Here is a 21,405-nt window from a genome sequence, read left to right as displayed (position 1 = left end):
TAAACTTGAGTATGAACTTATACAAAATGCAGCAAGATATTTAAAAAACAGTTTTGTTGATTAAAAAACACTATATCGGATTCATATCGGTATCGGCAGATATCCAAATTTATGATATCGGTATCGGACATAAAAAAGTGGTATCGTGCCATCTCTAGTAAAAATTACAGAGAAAAACTCGAATTTAGTGCAGTCTCGCAAGTGTTTGTGCATGTCACCTCCTTCTCATGTGCCCCAGGCTTAACGCAATCATTGCTTCTGCCAAACATTTCAAGTGTCAGCTAGATGACACAAGTGAAATTGTTTTCAAGAGAAACATATTAGGGATTCTGTCTCAGAGTTTTGTCTTTATGGTGGGATAGTGAGGCTGGTAAACTTCCCTCTGCATTTGGAGCAGGCGGGACAGCTTTTATTGAGACCAGGTGGAAATGAAATGCCAGGTTTTTTGTGTACATTTTCAGTACAAGCGTGCATCTTCTTCCTTCACACTCAACCACGGAGCAAAAAAAATGCTCTCAGAGTGAGGAGATGATAAGCAGATTGTGGGGGAAAAGAAAGGACGATAAGACCTCTTACCTGGGTGTCAGTGGGTCGCGTGGCTGCGTTACATTCGGTGTCGTCCATGACGGCACCATAAGAGCCCACCACGCACTTCACTGCTCGCATCTGGTAGCCTGGCCCACAAGAGGTAGTGCACTGGGTTCAAAGAGAGAAAAAAGAAACAAAGGAGGCGTGATGGGAAAACATTTGCAACAGTCAGCCAAAAAGAAAACTGAGAAAAAGACAAGAAAGGCAAGCAAAAAACAGATGTTTTGTTGGAGCCACCAGAGCAACCCCTGCACACATGAGTATATAGAGCATATAGAAAAAATGTTAGCTCACTTTAGAAAAAGGTCTTCTAACAAAAATCATACATGAGGATATTTATATACATTGGACTGGCCGCTTTCCCACTGCAGCTCAGTCAGAGGGTACTATCCCGCGCTTTCTTCTGGCTCACTGCCTTCAGTGAAACGGGGTCAAACTTGTGTGGCGGCAACTTCAGCTACCATTTGATCATGCTTCATTAAACCACTTCAAATATACCTTAAAATGTGCACATCCTCTGACGAGGGGCACAAAATAGCTCGCATTTTTGGGTGTTCTGTTCTGCACACGTACACAAATGAGAATGGGTGCGCACACAGATATATAACGGGCTTTCTGGGAACACTGCTATGAAGACTGTCCATTGCTTTTGTATCTTCATTTTCATGACATGTCCTGTGACTCTAAACAGCAGAGAGTTCAGTGCTAAATAACGAGCGTAGCTTGTCTGTGTATCCACCCGATGATTTACATTAGAGACCAATTCATCAGAGAAGTAATAGCAAATTTCTCTTGCTGAGCTGTGACCCATCAACTGGGTAGACTTTCATATTGCATGTATGCAAGTATGAAAGCAGTGGCTCTAAATCTATATATACAGCATACTCTTTTAAATGCCTTGGAAAAAAAGATCTGCTATAGAACTATAAAAATTATTCAACCAAACTGATTGATTAAAGATAGATTATGTCTTCTTTAAATGAAAAGATTTACTCATGTCAGTATGCAAATAAAATTTTCCATTTTACATGGAACCCTTGAGATAGATAGAACCAACCACAGTCAGTTACCATATCTTCCTTTATATTTAGCTCGTCTTTTTTCCTGTCTGCCGTCCCTCACTACCAACCAGTTGTGGCAGATGGCCGCCCCTCACTGAGCTTGGTCCTGTCGGAGGGTCTTTTTTTCCTGTTAAAAGGGAGTTTTTCCTTCCCAGTGTCGCCAAGTGCTTGCTCATAGGGAGTCGTCTGATTGTTGGGGTTTACTTTCTATAATGACCTGATAAATGACCCGACTTCTTACAGCTTTGAACAAAAACAATCGAGCACTGTGTACTGAATGCTGCACAAATCATAAATACAGGGGTGACTCACCTGTCCCCAAGGTCCAACCTGCCAAGCGGCACACTCCTGCTGTTGGCACGTCTGCACTGACTCAGGTTTAGACGACCCACAAAAGCGATCATGTAGATGGTCCTCACCAAACTGACACCACGTCTGGCGATGCTTGTAGCCTTTACCACATGTCACAAGGCACTAAAAAAATAAATAAATAAATGTTACAGGTTATAACGCCATGAATTGCGTACATAGTTAATCGCTAAATTAGTACAAGAAATGAGCAGTTACAAGTATTCAGATTCATGATAGAGGAAGTTCTCTTGGTTTTATGTAAAGCAGTATATGCACATTAGAAAGCCCCTAGCCGCAAAAACAAAAAAAGTGTGAGTGTGTTTATTTATGTGCGAGTACAGTCCATATGTATGTTCTGGCAACACCACACGGGAGATCTGAAAAATTCCCGGAATGCAGCCCACAGCTTTGCAAGCTCCTTGCTCTACGATGTGTAAACTGTGCAGCAGTTTAAGAACGATTTCACCCTGCAATCACCTCTTACCCAACACTCATTTGGAGTGGAAGGAGGGGAGTAACTCTCCTAAAGCTGAGACATTCACAATCAGCACTGGGATTTGACATTTGACCCAGATCACCGCTGCTTTAATACTCCAGCATTTACAAAGAAGTCTGTTATTCTTTACGTTGAGTAGCCCTAGACACATACTCGTCTAAAAATCTCACAAACAAATCACTGAGCGAGTTGAAAACCTGCACAGAAACACAAAAACACATACATCTGCAGCTTGAAAAGGTGTCCACTTTAACTACTTAGGTAAAAGTCTTATTTTCTTCACTTGAAACTGTCGGCCCCAGAGCAAGCCACCAAAGGTGCAGAGAGTGCAGCGCACATACCCCTGGGGTCTTATTTTCTTCTAAACGCAAAGACAATACAGTAATTGCTAAACTGACCTCAGACCAGTCTCCAGTCTTCCACTGCGGACAGAGGAATTCATTGCAGGGTTGGACGGTCAGCTTGTCCCTTTGACTGCATTTGCTCTCATCGCCACCAGCCTCAGCTGCCTTTCGACACACTGCCCCTCGACGGCGGGTTCCTCCACCGCAGCTCTTGGAGCACTGCAGCACAAACATTTGAGCATCAGCAAGTGTAAACACATACACAACCCGAGATAAACTTGGACAAACATCTGGTCAGTGCAGACAAACAAATCCCCAGACTTCCAACAGAGTTCGTACCTCCGACCAGGATGAGTACTCCCAACCACCCGGGTTACAGTCTCCGTGACAGCCTTCCTTGTCATCAGGTTTGCGCTGACCGCTACAGTAGCGGTCATCAACCTTCTGGGTCTTGCCGTCTGCACGGTTGATTTTAGCACAGTATATTTCCAGGGTACGATATCCTTGGCCGCACTGGGCTGTACACTCACTTTTTCGAGCAACGTGCCATCTGCGTAAAGAACAAGTGGGTAAATCTTTGCACTGCAAAGACCAAATAAAGTGTCAGTCAGATGGATCAAATGGTTTAGAGTGATGATGCAAACCTAAGTTCACATTCAGTGTTGCATGGCTCAGTGATGACAGCAGGTCTCGCTGTGCCGTGGCACCTCTGGTCTGACACCACCACCCTGTCCGATTCTCTGCTACAGAGAATCTTCCGCTTGCGCTCTCCTGTGAGGGTACAAATATTGAGGTTCTAAGTGACAGCCACTCTAAAACATCTTGGCAACACACTATAACAAAAAATAAATCAAACATGAGTCAAAATGGCAAAGGAAATTGAAGAAAAGCTGTGTCATTTAAATAAAGAGATCTGTTTTATAACTAATAAGAAATTTACAAAGATGTAAACAGAATCTCAAGCTTGAGTTACAATCTCGGGTTTCATAACTTTATCCTGAGATGAAAGTGACTTTTTACTGCCCGACCTGCAAGTAGTTATCTGGGTTGATGCACCATCTGGCTCAAGTAAAATATGGCTCATCGTCGGGAGTGCAATAAATGCCAGCGTGAAAAGTGTGTACACCTCACTTTGGCTTTTGTGTAAAATTACAGCACGATATGAACCTTAATGTGGCAATAGATCAGCACCTCATGTTACCAAGTTTTGCAGCTGAACGCTATGAGAGCTTAATGTGTTATATGCTAGATGTTTATCCTGCTGTGAACTGTGGAGTTATTGGTTTCCCTTCAGTTGCTGAAGCAGGGTGGTGTCAAAAAGTGGAGAAAGGCATTCTTAAACAGAAAAAAAATTGACTTGTAACACACATAACAGGTTTTCGAGTTTGCTTGCAATCTTCCTCCGCACACCCACGTACTCTGACCTCTCCACAGTCATGCCAAGCAGATGTGCCACGGCATAGTGTAAAACTGATATTTAATCACTTGTACAAAGGCTAAATGCCTACAATGACCATGTTTAATGGTAACTACAGCATCCTCCATCTCCTGGGTCTCCTGCTCAGCATTTTCTAAATGTTCTTCTTCCTTCATTCCATCTCCATCCCATCTCATTTTTACTCTGACCACACAGTTTATCATTCACCTTTCCCATCATCTCACCCTGCAAACCACATGTGCCTCCCCCTCACCTTGGCACAGACGACTACACTCCTGCCAGGGCCCATAAGCATCCCAGAAGAACTGTTGAGGCTTATCCTCTATGGGAATGTTAAAGGAATACCTGACATCTGGGTTGTAAAGGTTCCCCACAGAAAGCACCTGGGAAAAAGCAGGCAATGTGATATACATTACACAACCTTACAATTGTAAATTTGAAAGATCAAGTCTGTAGAAGGATTTATGATTCTGCATTCCTCTCTTCTATTAAATCACCATCTTCTATCTTCACATCTCCTGCAAAAGATACCAAATTGTCATGATAAGGACAGCTTACCTGGATAACGATCTCCTCTTCTATGCGGTCAGTACAGTTGATCCTCTCAATGACATGGTCGGAACCGCTGTACTCGATGATGGCATTTCCTACTTTGATTTCCCTTTTGAACATGCTAACCACAAACTCCCCGTTAAGCAGGAACTCTCCGCGGCTATTTGATATGGCTACAGGGAGGCAGAAACAGTTAGTTGGCTTCATCACACTGAAAAGAGTTTGTGTAAACTCAAGCTAGTTTTGATTTATTAGCTGATTTAAAAAAAAAATATGCATAAAGGTGAATTAATTTGTGCAAATCACTGTTTATGGCAGGAACCTGCACAAACATGAACTTATTTCTGCGCGCAGCAGAGCAGCTTAGAAAACACAGTGGCTTAAAATGTTCATTTACAGTAAGGCACACACAGTGGGTAACAGTAAAGCCTTATTGGGCTAAAATAATCCTCTGTTCCCGAAGAAGTCCCATCCAGGGGCACCCTGTTCTGTTCAACAGTCAGTCTTCTGCACTCGTTCACCCTAATGCGATTATGGAGCAAATTTCCTGCCTTTACTTTCCTCGCCATTTCACACATTACACTAATATGGTTGTGGAGAGTGGCATTTATTGCACACGCACACAGACAAAAAAAACAATCAATCCGCTTTGGGTTGTCCCAATATATAGAAACACTGAAACACACAGTTAAGGATGACACTATGTTCAGAAGTTTGCATCAAGGACATGCACACAATAAAAACAACACACGAGCACAAAAAACATGAGTAGGTCAGTGGTACGAACAGGCTGAGACAGAGCCTTAGAGCAAGTACTAAAGCTTTTAAACTAAGGGACCTTGCTGGATTGGTACCCGCAGGCATTTAATGGATTTGTATGCATAGTATTTGCAAAATCTACGGCAGTTATGCAGTGCCCGGCTTTACACTGAAGGCTGAACGCTGTCCTTCTCATAAACACTCAAGCACATCTCATAAACACACATCTTTTTAACAGCGCATTCCTCCAGAAATGACTTCAAACAGCACGACTGGAAATGTAAAAATACAATCGAAGTATTAACAATTGTTGGCTGTCTTACCGAGGTAGTTGTCATCCTCCGGTTTCCCTGAGTAACTGTGTTGACGCACATCTATGTTTGTAGCACCACTTGGTATTCGCACCACTTCGTTATAGCCTGCAAATACATATGCAGCGCATTAGCGCACCCAGGTCTGTAAATGCACTAACAAGTGAACCCATCCATCGATGCTTTTCTGCTGAGGTGTGTAAGCAATATAATAACTGCCACAACAGCTATTACCATTTATATGTACTGAAATGGAGACTGATGGGGGTAATAAAAGAGGTTGTTACTCACCATAGCGTACAATGTTGAAGGTGCCTGCTACAGTTTTGCAGGAAGAGTTATCGCCTCCACATACGCCACATTTGTCCCTCCTGGCTTTAGAGTTGAGTACGTGATCACAGCCCGCCTGCTGCTCAGTACGGGAAGTAGGAAATACACAATAAGAAAATTAAGGATTTTTAATTAAAGGACTTTATTAGAAAATCACTAAATCATAGCAAATATGTAATTGATTCTTTTGAGACACATTTTAGCTTAACTTTAGTGCATCTATGAATATAAAAATCCCATTGTCTGAGCTGGAATATATTGAAAACTGTGCGTGGTTTGGAGATCACGCGTTATGTTAGTAATGTAGGTGCTTACTATTTTATCCACTAAACACTGTTACTGTTCAAGAATGGTCCCTGCTCTGCTATTATTACAAATAACCATGAACCGCTGCTGCTAAATGAACAGAATTAGAAAGCTCACTCTGCACAGGCCCTGGACACAGATGTCGTTGGTATCGGGTCCACATGGCGTGCCGTCAATGACCCTGTCCCTGAGCTGATAGTAGGCTGTGCTGCCTGCAACCCTGCAGAACAGCTTACATCTGTCCTTCATCAGAACTGACACAGGAGATAGAATACAGATAATTATTTCATGGTGACTCAAATAAATGCAAAGCTTACATTATGGCTGTTATTCATGAAGTAAGTATTAAGATGCCACTGTGATGTGAAAAAAACTATTCTCACTTCCGCTGTACTTGGGCACCCAGCGAACATTTGGAGGTAGACCGTTGATGTTAAAGTGCCTGCCGTCAAAAGCAGCACACTGTTCCTCCCTGAAGTCCTTCTTCTGCTTGGAGCAGGGCTCAGAGTTGCAGGAACGAAACTTCATCCGGCGACCAACACAGTACGTTCCTCCATTTCTGGGCCTGAGAGTGAAAACGTGGGATAAAAGCAGTAAAACCGAATCATTCCCTTGTGTTAAGCACCTTTTCTCAGAGGACACTTATCAGTTTATCAATTTCCCTCTCTTTGCTCAGCCTGTTGTTAGTTTTTAATTTCCAACTTATCCACACGCTCTACTCTTTTCTATTCGTCCATTATTCAGGAAGACTGACTGATCTCCATATTTACCAGGAAACAATCCTGTAAGATATGCCATCAGAGAGCCTGTTTTGATGAGCATTAGCTATGGAAAGAATTCCCTTAAGGAGGTTTGATCTATGGAACACTGACTTTGGAGACAAGGTCCAATAGGCATGCGTGACTACAAAGGAACGGGCTGCTCACACGGGTCGGTTGCATTCGCGCATGGCAATCTTTATGCCTCCGCCGCATGTCCGCGAACAGGTGCCAAAAGGACTCCAGACTCCCCACGCTCCCTCAACAGGTGAGGCATCGTGCTCTTTGGCTATACACAGCCCATGTTTGCAGTGCTGCAAGAGAGGAACAAAGGGGAAAAGTAAAGGAGAGATGAGTGAAGAGAAGATAACAAAAAGAAATGCCAACACATCCATCTGCTCTTCTGTGCTTTAAAGCTAATCTGGGAGAAATTTGGAACTGGGGAAAAAAAAATTCACAACTGTGTCTGGCTGGAGAGAGGACAAGAAAATGTCACCTTTACAGTCAATAAATATATCTCAGCTCCAAACAGAAGGATCATTTTATACTGTTAAAAAAACAGACTTCATTTTAGTCATTAGTGTGGTGTGCGCTGGCATGACAAGAGATGAGACAAACACCAAAAGGTTTCAGCTTGTCTGTGTGTGTGAGTGTACATGTTTAGACAGAAAATTGGCATGCTACTATTCTTGTGGGGACCAACAGGGACTTATGGGGACAACATGCCTGTCCCCACAAGTTTTAATGCATTTTTGAGGCTCAAAATGTGGTTTTAGTGTTAGGATTACAATAAAGTTATGGTGAGGTTTACGCTAAGGCTTAGGGTTAGACATTCGATTTTGATGGTAGGGTTAGGGTAAGTTGCTAGGGAAACCATTATGTCAATTAGATGTACTCACTAAGATATGAAAACAAGTGTGTGCCTGTGTGTGTGTGCATCTGCAGGTCTTGGGACCTGGAGGTGTAGTTCGGCTGGTCCATGGTGCTTTCATGTCTCAGTCTTAGTGACAGGAAGCAGGAAGTCAGTGCAAAAGTTCTCATTATAAGCTCAGGCAGAGTAAGCATCATTCATAGCTTTCCACCACTCATTTACTAGTAACAAGAGTTTACATGTGTCAGTGGAAACTTGACTTTTGGCAAGTCTTGTTTTGTCATTTTGCACAACAAATTATCGTCCATTATGTTGAGATAACCTGCCAGTGTTTCCCTCAAATATTACAAATGACATAAGAAAACATTTAATAAATCCAACTAAAAAGGAATATTTAAAACCAACAATAGCAAGATTTTTCTTTTTACTTTTTTTGGTATACTGAAAAAAGGAAATTGGGTGTTTGTTACATTAAAAACAAAATTACATGTTTAAATTAACTTGTAATTTAAACACAATAATTACATGCTTCTATGAACGTAATTAAATCATGAAGGATCTGTACGAAATTCAACAACTTAATTTGTCCTTGTTGAGAGGACATGATACAATCTAGTAAGAGTGGTTAGTTGCTGAACTCATGAAATTCACAAGATCGCACGAGATGTCAAACTGTAGGAAAATCACTGGCGTTATAAGAGGCAGACAACTACGACACACCACATGCATGCTATTGCTATTTATTGTGGATTAACCTGTCAAGGACAAAAACGTACAAAAAAATTCTGCATCAAGCCTTGAAATCATAGCTTTCCTACTTTTGTTAAGTCTGGATTGGTGGCATGGTGGTTAGTGCTGTTGCTTCACAGTAAGAAGATCCTGGGTTCAAATCCACAATCTGGCTAGTTTGCACTGGTTTCTCTCGGGGTATTCTGGTTTCTTCCCACAGTTAAAAGTCGTGCAGTTGGTAGAGTTAGGTTAATTGATGATTCTAAATTACCTGTCAATGTAAGTGCAAATGGTTGTTTGTGACAGACTTGTGAGTTTTCTAGGGTGTACCCTGCCTAACAATTCAGGGTTATTTCCCAGCCCCCTGCAACCAGGATAAAGATAGGATGTTAGTTGTTGTAGATCCATTAAATTTTTATGTTAACCAGACTCTAGACTTTGTTGAACATTATGTAATATGAAGACAACATGTAGTATTTAAATGAGCAAGTAGTATTGGGGTAAATGTTATTTAATAGTGTTGAAATACAATGACAAAATTGTGAAGGATTAAAATATTCCAAGAGCTCAACTTACTTCATCTAAACATGTTTCAATCGTGTTTTATGAACACAAAATGCACAAGTTTATTGAATATGAAAAAGTTGTGTTGATTGAACACAATTGTTTAAGTTTCTGCCAAAGCAAAACATTTGTGTGCAACCAATGTCCACTATTGAATCGAGTAAATCCAACATGGCCTTTTTTTCAGTGTATAACGTCCCCTCTTCCTGGCCACCAACACTAGGCAATGCTAAGGTTCATGGACTTTTTTTCTTGTGGTGGGCTTAAATCGCCACCTTCAGCCGAACTGAAGTGATTAAAATATGGCATTCCACCCCTTACTTAATTATCCCCAAGCTTCCGGCTTAATTAAAATCAGTTCAAGGGTCTTCTCCTTTACCATTTACACACTAATGCATTACACTATCAGCATTACTCTTACCTTTCCAGGTGAACAGTCGGTGCCATCTGCCCACGGCATGTGCTGAGTCCTGCAGCCCCGCTGGGCGCCCTCTGGACTTGTGCACCATAGTCTTCGACACTGGGTCTGAGAACACACGAACACACACACACACACACACACACATTAAGAGTCAATGCTGGGATTCCAGGAAAAAAAATAAACTAAAAGAACAAGCTATGGCTCATAAATGTCATGTTTATTTCCCTGACTGTAAACAACTCCATTAATATACAGCATGGACTCAAGCCAGCAGACTTCCAATTTAGCACATTCTATCAAACAATATGCCTCCCTACACTAAATTTGCTGCATCAACAATTTCATTTGCCAGGTATTTCTAAGCCTGCGTGACCTTTTAGACTGAGTGAAAACCACAAGCCAAGAAACTATAGTGTCACATATTTAAAGACATTTCTGTATTATTAAACTGAAATGTCACTTTTTTAACTTAAATTCAAATTAAATCTGGCTTCACTTTGCTTGTGTTTCAGAAGAGAACATGTTAAACGTGGCAAGTGACTTTAAAGGCTTCAGAGTCATCCGAGAACCTCTGCTGCACTGAATCTCAACTCCCTCCGCTCCCCTCTGAGACCCCCACGTGCAACATGACAGTTCAGATTTGCACACCGAGTCCGCTTACCATATAAGGGCACACCTGCGTTCCCGGCCCAAATATCAATTCACACTGTTTATTGACATTGTATATCCGCCCGGGCAGCTGCTGCGAGAGAGCGTACGGTCTAGAAACGGGCTCATCGAGCAAGCACTCACCATATCCTGTGCTATTAAGAAATAAAAATAAAATGACTTAAAGAAAAGGGATAAAAACAAGAGAAACAAACAGACAGAAAGCACACTCAGTACAGCTGGAGTGGTTATTTTTCTGCACAAAAACATCTTGAAAAACGTCTTGTGTTGAACTAGCTATATGTGGTAAGTGGTGGGGAACTCAGGAAGTCAAGGATGGAGGGATACTATGCATTGCTTTGGAGGTACGTCATTAAATATTATTACTCCAAGAGTTCTGGGTCTTTCTCAGTGTGTACGAGAGACGAGACCAGAGGGTGCAACAGCCCTGAGAAATGATGACAGTTTGACTGTGGCTACCAATGCACTGTGTGTGTTGGCGTGTGTGTGTTTGTGTAAACCTGCACAGTTATTAAAGAATATTTAGCCAGGTTTTAGGGGGTCATTTTTGCTACGTTTTCCCAGTTCTATTCCCCATGCATGTTTGGAACAATGATGAAGACAACAGTATGACATACTCAAGGAACTCTGTGATGTACTTCCTGCTACACTTGGACCACATCCAAGGGTTTGTGTTGTAATTAAGTGTGGGAGCCATCACATGTTGTTGAATCTTTACTCCATCCTCCTTACACTTGTTACTGTCATCGTGAGGCATGTTGAACCTGGAAGAATAGAGGAAAAAAACATGTTCAGGCATAAAAAAAAAAAAAAAGCTATTTATATTAACAAGCAACAAATAGAGCATTTTCAAATGTCCCCACTAGCTGTACTTCCATGGCCCTGCATGGCTCTGTTTTGCCAGTGTGGTTATTGCTTCTTGGCAGGACGTCAACTTCTTGATATGTTTTATTGTGCTTCACAAAGTGGCAGTGACAAATAGCAATTTGTGTTGTGTTTGACTGTACTTCATTTCTTCAGCAACATCTAAACAGCAATTCTATTTTTCTACTGTCACCATCTTATTGGCTTTGGGAAACTCATTCAAGGTTGCTATACAAAATAATGCACAGCATTTGTATTGCCTGCCTGTGGCAAGACTGGATAGAAAGATATTAAATTATATGAAAACTGAGAGAAGAATAAGTGAAGCATTCAAGCTCCTGCAGGGTAAACAAATGTGCTCCCGGTCGATGGTGGACAGGTACGGCATCACACTCCTTGTTGCTAAGCTGTCCGCCTACAACACCGAGCTTTGTCGCAAATCAGTCATCAAGCATGCTGCCCCAGCCTGATGCAGATAAACATGCAACCCAATAATAAGAAAAGGAGCATTTGTTTGAGATGAGGACTATTAAAGTCTGTAACAGTCTCCAGAGTAGAACGCTTACTCAGGACTTTGGACAGTGGAGAGTTTGCTGAAGGGCAAAGGAAACCAAGAAGTGGTTTAAATTCAATTCTGAGAATCCAGGTTACAGATTTTTTTGCTCTCAAAATGAAAAGCAAGGATACATTTTTTTATCCAGATGTGCAGAATTTATGGTATCAGCTGTTATAAATTCCTAGAAAGTGTTCTGAAGCTCTAGTGATGTGTAACTAAGAACAAAACCAAGTATTTATGACTGATGAAAAAACAAATCAGTGGAAAAATGTCAGCTGCTCTTACACATGTCCAAGTTCGTGGGCAATGGTGAATGCAGTACTGAGTCCATTGTCCTCACTGATGCTGCAGCTCCTGTAGGGATCACACACGGTCCCCAACTCTGCAAGTCCTGAATAAGAAGAAGCTCAGTTCATTTTCTTTTGTATTTATTTAATGTACATTTCTACTATAATTTGTATCACTCTGTTACAAAAAAAAGAAAAAGAACAAATATGCATTTACCTAAGGTGTCACACTTATCCCTCGCTCTACAGATGTCCTGCCTGTGGTGAAAACAAAGATAATTGATCTCGGTCATTGTTAGTCTACATTTTAGAATTTTGTCAGGATCCCTCTACATTTTTGGTTCACGGAATATTTGCATTTTGAAAAATGAAAGCTTCCACAATTCCTCTTGCACCTGGTGATTAGGATGGCAGTGTCGTGATGGGAGTGGTGGTTATCATCCAGGACGTTCTGACTCTGCTGCCAGATGCAGAAGTTCTTTAAAGTGGTCTGTGCATTAAATGAAATAACTGGACCATCCTGAGAAGGACACAGAAAAAATAATAAATTATAGGAACGTGCACCATGTTGTGGCGTGGAAGCAAATTAAGTATTCTTACCAGCTCGTTGTTTATTATAACTAACTTTACAATCACAATGTTAATCAGGTTTCCAATGCTGGGGTCCTTGTATATGGAAGACACCTGAAAAAAACAACAAAGACACAAAACGTGACCTCAAACCTAAAGAGAAAATCAATGTTTAAATTAAGTTGAGCCAGATTGGATGTGACATTGTATATTTAGTGCTAGTGGTTTTATGGGCTGCTTACTTGCAGTTTCAAGCAAGTACCAGAGATTTTGTTTGATTGAAGGATCAGCATGATAACAGCTTGAGCCCCTGTGGACAAGTCAGCCTTTCCCCAGACTAGAATATGGGTCATCGCTGCCTCCCCAGGACTTTCAGTTCAGCCCCAGATGCAGGCGGAAACTGGTGTTTGAAGTGGTCGAGAGTATGCAGTAGAGCTGGGCGATATATCGAGTTTTAAAAAAAATCGATATATTTTTATACGAGATATAAGATGTGACAATATCTTTTATATCGATATAGTCTATGTTACGTTAAAGCTATACTTGTGGAGCCGCAAGTTTGCCTCTCTTTCGTCCACTTTTGTCTTTACGCAACGTTACTCGGCCTCGCCCCTCCTTCACTGAATACAACTCCCCCTCCTCCCCCATCGCTTCACCTGCAGGAAGCGACAAGACGGACACGGCAAATCTCCGTTAATGAGCTACTGCGCATCGACCCGTGCGTGGGGCTGGACGCCGTCAACGTGTTAGCTAGCTAACCACGCTAACGAGCTAACCACGCTAACGCCATGCAGCCCAGAGGCGCTGCACAGCCTAAAATCCTTTCATTTTCTCAAAAGTTGACAGCGCGCCTTATGTATGAATTCTGGTTGTGCTTGATGGCTGCGAACCGATTTTATGTGGTACACAGCGCTCAGCAATCTGTCAAAAAAATGTTTTAGTACGACTTTGGTAAGCTACGGAGCTGCACCGCTTGATGGACTGTCAGAGCATTACGGCTACCGAGGAGCCTCGCGGAGTGATACGTACTGTGCTTCAACGTAATATTACCCTACTGTGTATAAGGACCATAAATGGCACCTGTTAAGAGACGTGGTTACGAAGAGGATTTCAAACTCAATGCTGTCAGTCACAGAGTAGAAGTTGGGAACAGAGCAGCTGTGAAATCTGTCTTTGTTATTGTGCTCAGCATCTTTTAGTTTACATTTTGACTGCACAATTGTGAGCTTTTTGTTATGCACAAAAACAACATTGTTTTCTTTTATTTATGGAGCATTATTATTTAATAAATGCTCATAATTTATTTTTGAGTAAATTTTATGTACATCTATGCTCTATGTTAATAAAAGTGCCTGTGTGACATCTGGGACACAGCTTTGACTAAGAACTCTCTTTTTGTTCTTACTTTATGGCTTTAAAAAAAAAAAATCGAGATATATATCTTATATCGCCATCTAGGTAAAAAATATCGAGATATGAATTTTGGGTCATATCGCCCAGCCCTAGTATGCAGCCTAAGTAACATACCTGAGCCTATTTTTTAACATTCATCAAAGCTGTCAGGCAGGCTATCCCTCAAGCTGCCCTCTCTTCCCCCGAGCCGTTTGAAAATGTTGTTTACCCCTGCCCTAAGGTGCCCTTTTACCTCCCTCAACTCTCCTCCAAAGGCTGACTGACTTGCAGCACAAACAGCAAAGAGGAACACGTGTGTACATTTAGTGCATCAGTGTGCACGAAGATGTCCTACTCTGTCCATATCTGCGCAAAAGATTTCTACCAACCAAACATAGAGATCAGAACTTACTATAGACATTAACGTGAGTATGTAGTGCTGTAGGTTGCTGCCGTGATGCTCCACCATTTTGCTGTCGGCCACCAGCATAACTTCAACAAAGCGCGGGTAGGAGAGGAAGCGCTTTGATCTCCTGTGAGGTCCTGAGTCACCGCTGCTATCATTTGACGGTCTAGCGCTAGCACTGCCATGCTGTGATCTGAGCAAAGCATTGCTGGCCAGGCCAGCGCTCAGTGACTCCAGGTCATTGAATACACCAGTACTGACCACAGGGACTGCTTTAATCACAGTGCTGACCCCAGCCGCTGGCCTTCTTTTCACCTTGTGTCTCTTATGTCTGTGTTTGTGTCCTAGAATGAGAAGCCAAAAGAAATGGAGCAAATGTAAATATACAAGAGTGCAGGCCTGAGAAGACTGGAAGCATATTCGCTCAAACAAGGCAAGGAATAATTCATTCTTTGTCAAGAAGATGTGTTTGCTATTAAGCTGAAGTCACGTTTAACTTTTAAATGATGGAGCTATATGAGATCTGGAAGTGGATATTGTCAAAATAAGCTCCCCCCTCCACTGAAAAGAGTTTGCTGACAAATGAACATTGCCTGAAGTGCCTTTTTTTTCTCTCAGAAAAGGGAGGAAAAGAGGGCAAAGAGTTCAGGCAAGGTAAACCTGGAACCCAGCCATAAAAAGAGTACACAAATTGCTGTGCACACATCAAACGAGAACAATCCAACAACTGGGAAGCATTTTTCTTTAACTCTGGAAAGGTTTTATGTCCTTAGATAACATCTGCTGAACTGCTGAGTCTTTTTGTTTTCAGATCATCCTTACTAGACCATTACCAATGTGTCACCATTTATGAGGGATGATTAATGAAGAGTGCTAAAGATCAATTTGCCGTTCCTAAACACCCGCAAGAAAGAAATGTAATCCATGTATATTTTTTTCACATTCAACTGAGAAGTATTTTGTAAAATATCATGTTAAAAGTCTTTTCTTGTATGATATGTTTACAGCATCCTTAGCTCCATCTTTGTTTGTATAGTTAAAAACTGTAGTCTGTTGGAGTGGCTAGTAACAGCTTCTTTTTGGTATGTCACATTGGATAAACTGAAGGCTACCACTGGATAACTTTCATACACCACTCTAACAAAAAACACATTTGCATGAGCGGTCATAGTCAGCTCACTGCAGTCAATCAGGGATCAATCTGTGTGCAAGCTGAAGGCTGGTCAAATGCAACAGCCAAAGAAGTTTGAAGCCTTTTGGCATTTTATGCAGTGTGAATGATTAAATATTAAATTCATATTTTGTCCCTGCCCGTTTTCTAATTCCTTATTGTCTTTTATCTTCTTTTTTTTTTTTTTTACTGATTTTGATCAAATCAAAAGTACATTGTTTGTGTGTGTGTGTTGTGTCTCCATTCTCAGTTCAAAATAAAAAGAATGGTCTACAGATTCAATAGCACTTTGTGCAAGGCTGAATGAATCGTGTCCAGAATAGCGTTTAGTCTCATTTATGTCACTTGAGGCTAAAATGAAAACACAAACAATCACTCAAATGGAGTGAGAGCAAGCATCTTCAGAAGGATCTCCAGCACACAAAGACAAATGATTTCCATATTTATTGCTTTTAGTTTTGATTATTTTACCGTTTCAAGTTGCCATCACTTATGTAAAAATTTACACTACATCTTCATGGAAGTAGGTCTACCAACTTTCTTATCAAAGGAGCAGAGGAAGTACAAGAGTCAACAGGAAGTTCAGCCAGTAAACTGAGATGAGGCGATATAAGTGTGAGCTTCCAAATGATTCTTCTTGTGCGAGAGCTGGAAAACCTCCTCATTACTGTACTGCAGCTGTGGGTACTGCACTGTGCAGGCTATAGCATGACATGCAAGCCAGGATAGTTTCATACTATACTTTAATCTTGTCATTACATCTCTGACTGTAGCCTATTTATGGCAGAATGTATTTTTTATTTAGATATAGAACTTTAATTACTTTAATATTTAATCAGTTGCATTATTAGTTTGATGGTGGGGTTTTTTTTCTAACCCTAACCCTGCCATTCGGGTTCACTTTAACTCTTTATGGTCATTGCACAGTCATACTTTCTACAGTACTACAATAAAATTTAAGTACTGTTCCACATTGGTGCCAAAAGAAATTCAAGCTGTAATTGCAATAAATAATATATGTACAAAATATATACAGTCATTTATGAGTCCAGGCATTCCTTCGGTTCCCAAAATCAACCCAACACTGAGGCATCACTGAAAGTTAAAAACAGTACAGCTCCAATAAAAATAATTCACTAAAAAAAAGAGGATTTACAAGGTTTAGTGACGTTAGAAGTTAGCAGGAAGTTATGTTGCTAGTTCCAATCTAGAAATGATGAGCCAGATTCTTATTAAGGTAGTTTTTAAAAAAAAAAAAAAACCTAAATGTTCAAACTCTGCTGTCTATGGAGGACTAAAGAGCAGTGACATATAAACTATGCAGTGGTTAGCTACACAGCTATGGTTATGCTAATATAAATACATTAGCATGAAGGATGAGGGATACATTTTTCCTCAGTAAAGGTTTATGTTGAGGGTGCTCGATGGTAGAGACACATACCATCACATGGCAGGAAAAAGACATGGAAACAGACCAAACTTCAGCTAACAGAGATTCTGAGAAGTTCCCATTCAAAAGACAAGGTTAGCTACTAATATATACCTGTGTGGTTTGGATTAGGTGTGATCTTCAGTATCAACACTGAAATCTTAGTCTACTTTGTCTCCTCTCCTCTGCTCGCTGCCTCACAAAGTGTATGTGTTTGTGCATGTGTGCACAATCCCCCTGTCAAACTGAGTATTCCCAGCTAGCATTAATTTGTCATAAAACTTCAACCGCCTGACAAGCACAGGAGGAAAAGCTTGGACCCATTTTTGCTGTCAGAAATGAACTATTCTTCTTCAGTGCGCCACAACGATATAGTTTTATGTATGGAATTCAACTCCATACAATAAGAAAAAAAAAGCAAATGAAAGGAAAAAGAGGCCCCTCCCACCAATTGAAAAGTTGTGCTTGCATTAACCAGATAAGCAGCATATCATCCTAGAGGGCCTTAGTACAATTACTGTAATAGCTCACTGACTATTATATAATTGGTTCCTGTTACAGCTGATAGTGGAGACTTTAAATTTGAGTGATTATATCTGCGCAAACCAATTTAAAGGTCCCATGTACATAGTGGCACACAAATGTCAAAATTGCCTAATCACTCTGTCCCCTGTCGCACTAAAGCACTAAGATGTGCATTAACCAATTACATCTAACCAATATATACTGTTTCTAGACACTGGGAGGTCCATGCTCAGCAGCAGAAGTATGCCGTTTTGATAGAAAGAGGACACTGGGTGAGGGTTTACTAGAGCAGATATTTAGGTCAGCTGACTGGTCAAACACAGCACCTCAGTAGCAAGGTCTGGATCTGATGTTTTAGGTACAGAGCCGTGTCTGTTATATATCCTAATGGCATACATGCTTACTCATCATATAATGTACCGTACCTGAAGTGTCACAAGCTGAGGTCTCCTCAGTGGTCTGTTTCTTCAGTGCACTTTTCCTGTATACAATATGAGGTTTTGTGTGTTCCTCTTCATAGTGTTCTCCTTGATAGCTGTGAAGGGGCTCCACAAAATACTCCCCTTCTGGAGACCTGAAAGTGCCGAGCTGGGTAACAGAGAAGACACATAGGAGTTAGGCTACAGCTATCTATATTCTCTAAGTGCTTATAAAACCAAGGAGAATAATCTATATCTCGAGGATCTTTTAGTATTGAGCTCTGTGCAGATCACATACCAGTTTGTACTTAACGTAGGAATGTAAAAAAATAAGCAAAACACAGACATAGCAGCTTTCAGTGGTAAAAACAAAGTACATTTGCATTCATGTTATAACAGAGGAAAGGTCTAAATGTGAGACCGTTGATGTCTATCAGGAAAACACTAAGACTGTATGTTCTTGGCAAGTATGCTGCAAACCTTGTATGCGTTTGGCATGTTTAGCATGAGTTGGTTAACTTAGAGGTCTAGGATGTTCCAGATAAGATTCGTGGACAGTAAAGCACACATATGGAGAACCATCATGAAAGCTTGAGGGGTAAGGTTGGTATAATGTTTGCTTGCCATATGTTTCTACTCCCAGATAATCAATGGTAAAATATATATATGGTGTATCATAAGGAAAAAATGATTTGGCTATGTGTATTAGTATTTGATGCTGTTTGTTCTGCTTACATTTTGTTTCTATTACTCTGCAAAGGCCTGCACTTGAACTTTTGTCTGGCAAGACAAAAGAGGATCTCACTACAATAAGTTATTTTAGAATGTACTGCAATGAAAGGCAGCATTGCCTGTTTTAGGATGGAGGTTTTGGATAAATAATAATATATGCTTCATAAATGTCAGCTCAGCCCCACAAAAGTTCCCTGCAGAGCAGAGGATTCAAAGCATTTTATGTTTGATTTGTCATTTGGGAACAAAGCTGGCTTATTACTCTTGTCTGTCACCTCACTGTGGTTTATGTATAAACTCCTCTGAGTGCACTTTTCCTCCACTACAAAGCATCACTCATCAGGACTCCCTCTTTAGGAAGCCTGGGAACTGGAACAACTTCGTCTTAAAGACGTCACCGACTACCGGTGGACCAGAAAGAGACACAAATGTGGAGTAAACCTGAGTGCAGTCAGCCGACTTGGGCTCTTTGCAGCAAGCCACAACCGAGATTCTCGGTAAATGATCAGTTACTTACTTTCTGGATGCGCCCCACTACACGATCCTACCACGAATACAATTTTGAACAATTTTCAAAGTTTTATTTATTTTTTCTTAAATCAACTACAGCTTCACTCAAAAGTCTCCAAAACACGTACACAACTTTTTATGCCCTCATGCTGCAGAAGTAAAGTGAATGTAAAATGATCACGCGCACGACGAGTACAACCGCGCGTAAAAACTCACCAGTCCAGAGCACAGACTGATGACTGCGGCGTGCTCTGCATGTGCATTTACTTGTCCTTTGTAAAAGCAGTGCCTTAACTCCGTGTCCTCCTCCTCCTCCTCTCTCTCATCTGCTGCAAAATCCGTTACGTTCTCTCCTCGGGCTACTCCACGTATTGTCACAGTGTAGAGAGGTGCGATAAATCCCGAATCCAACGTCAGGTTGAGGTGATAGTCCTGTCCGAAAGCAGATATCCTGTAGTGGATATTCGGCGAGGCCCAGTGATCCGTGCTATTGCCTGTGCCCTCATCCAAACTTCGCCTTTTCCTTTTGAAGTGCACACTGGTTGGAAACTTGTCACCGGCTTCATTCACTCGCACCGGTGTTACAACCTCATAAGCGCCGATCTCCTCGTTTACTGTGGAATAAAGGTAGAAGAATGTAAATGTGGTTTAAAAAAACAGTCTACTTACATTATAAATCAGTGGGTAAAAAGGTTTAAGGATTATTATTCTATCAAAGTTGTTTCTGTCTTGAAAATCTGTTGTTTTAGTCAGAAAACGATAGTCAGTGAACTTCAGGCATCTAAACGCTGCAAGTCATTCGCTTGACTGAATTCAAAACTCATTCATTCTCTGCCGTCAGTGTTAGAAAACAGCTGCATGAGAAATTTTAAGAAATGCGGGGGTTGTCACAGCAAAATACTTTACCCGTGCTTGAATTCAAAAGCAATGTCCCCGTAGATGCGACTACATTCAAGAAATCAGGGAATAGTAGGAACCCCAAGCCCCAGAAGAGCACATGCATGATTGTCCACGTTCAGAGGAGAGAGCCAGCCTGTATTCCCTTAGTAGTACTGTATTCCTGCGGTAACTCCGGGCTTTCCGCCTCCGGTCCGCCTGCCACATCCAATTTTATTATCCTAGACTCTTGAGTTGATGGTCTCTGGCCGATGAAGTACACTGCTGGGACGTGAGCGCGTCGCGGATTCCCTGACGAACATGCATACTGCAGAGAGGAGTGGGCTGCTCCAACACTCAACTGCGATGGGCTCCGCTTGCCCGTGAACCAACTCTCCCTAGCTTAGAGGGGCGGGATCAGTCTAATATAATATTATCAGTTGTGTTGTTTCAATCTATACCACCTATACTCAGAGAGAGCTGCCCAACTAATCTGACATAACGTGTAGACAACGTGTTGCGCAATCCAGCTGCAAATTTGCATCGTGACACAAAGTGACATACCGACTTTTATTGTTGAGTTAATCACGTTTCAGAGGGGTGGACAGATGCGCAGCAGATCGGTGACTATGACAGTGAGGTGGGGCCCATATAGGAAATGCCTGCCCTGGGGGCAAATGAGATAATCTTAGCTGTATACTTAGAAGTTCACGGGATCACAGAGTGACAAAATTCAAACTGGCAACCGTATACAGCCGTATACAGCCATTGCTTTAGGTCTTAAGTAGGTGATGGAAAAGGTATTGTCTGAGGACAGTGGTAATGGTTTCATTAGGGTAGTCTTGAAAAATCTGGGTCAGTCATCTCTCAGGGAGATATTCCAGAAAGATACTTTAACAAAATTACTCGGGCGTTACTGTAGTGCATAATCTGGATTCTGACATGTACTCAGGTAGATTACTCCATTTAGACTCATTTGATTGAAGGCATCTGTGCATGCTTCCCAGCCCACATAACCTTATGTGGTGATAACTGCTTGCAGCTGGCATATGACTTCACAGCTCATTTGTTGTGTGCAATCAACACACGTGGCCTGGAATGAGGCTATACATGAAACATT

At 41.4% G+C, this 21,405-nt stretch overlaps 1 protein-coding gene across 2 annotated transcripts in view; it reads right to left on the bottom strand.

Annotated features, from left to right (window-relative positions):
* The window catches only part of adamts9 (ADAM metallopeptidase with thrombospondin type 1 motif, 9), a 42,869-nt gene extending 22,240 nt beyond the window's left edge, over positions 1 to 20,629 (bottom strand). The window contains exons 1-23 of one of the 2 annotated variants that reach the window (XM_085353077.1): positions 20,311 to 20,629; positions 19,626 to 20,012; positions 18,174 to 18,336; positions 14,630 to 14,967; positions 12,856 to 12,939; positions 12,651 to 12,775; positions 12,473 to 12,513; positions 12,254 to 12,359; positions 11,166 to 11,312; positions 10,541 to 10,682; positions 9,880 to 9,984; positions 7,463 to 7,608; positions 6,920 to 7,101; positions 6,654 to 6,790; positions 6,192 to 6,309; positions 5,913 to 6,008; positions 4,837 to 5,003; positions 4,532 to 4,661; positions 3,485 to 3,611; positions 3,180 to 3,390; positions 2,895 to 3,059; positions 1,962 to 2,123; positions 577 to 696 (exon numbers count right to left, since the gene is read on the bottom strand). In XM_085353077.1, the coding sequence (XP_085209203.1) occupies positions 577 to 696; positions 1,962 to 2,123; positions 2,895 to 3,059; positions 3,180 to 3,390; positions 3,485 to 3,611; positions 4,532 to 4,661; positions 4,837 to 5,003; positions 5,913 to 6,008; positions 6,192 to 6,309; positions 6,654 to 6,790; positions 6,920 to 7,101; positions 7,463 to 7,608; positions 9,880 to 9,984; positions 10,541 to 10,682; positions 11,166 to 11,312; positions 12,254 to 12,359; positions 12,473 to 12,513; positions 12,651 to 12,775; positions 12,856 to 12,939; positions 14,630 to 14,967; positions 18,174 to 18,336; positions 19,626 to 20,012; positions 20,311 to 20,412 (3,501 nt within the window). In that variant the 5' untranslated portion in view covers positions 20,413 to 20,629. Of the gene's footprint in view, positions 1 to 576; positions 697 to 1,961; positions 2,124 to 2,894; positions 3,060 to 3,179; positions 3,391 to 3,484; positions 3,612 to 4,531; positions 4,662 to 4,836; positions 5,004 to 5,912; positions 6,009 to 6,191; positions 6,310 to 6,653; positions 6,791 to 6,919; positions 7,102 to 7,462; positions 7,609 to 9,879; positions 9,985 to 10,540; positions 10,683 to 11,165; positions 11,313 to 12,253; positions 12,360 to 12,472; positions 12,514 to 12,650; positions 12,776 to 12,855; positions 12,940 to 14,629; positions 14,968 to 18,173; positions 18,337 to 19,625; positions 20,024 to 20,310 lie in introns of both variants that reach the window. The other variant, XM_085353075.1, reaches the window with a different exon arrangement.
* Positions 20,630 to 21,405: the final 776 nt, after the last annotated feature.

This window comes from Diplotaxodon limnothrissa, linkage group LG5 (genome assembly GCF_057381915.1).
Source record: "Diplotaxodon limnothrissa isolate DT_005_m linkage group LG5, D_limnothrissa_male_GT1.1, whole genome shotgun sequence".
In the NCBI taxonomy this organism is placed as follows: Eukaryota; Metazoa; Chordata; class Actinopteri; order Cichliformes; family Cichlidae; genus Diplotaxodon; species Diplotaxodon limnothrissa.
This window is presented reverse-complemented; position numbering and strand designations above follow the sequence as displayed.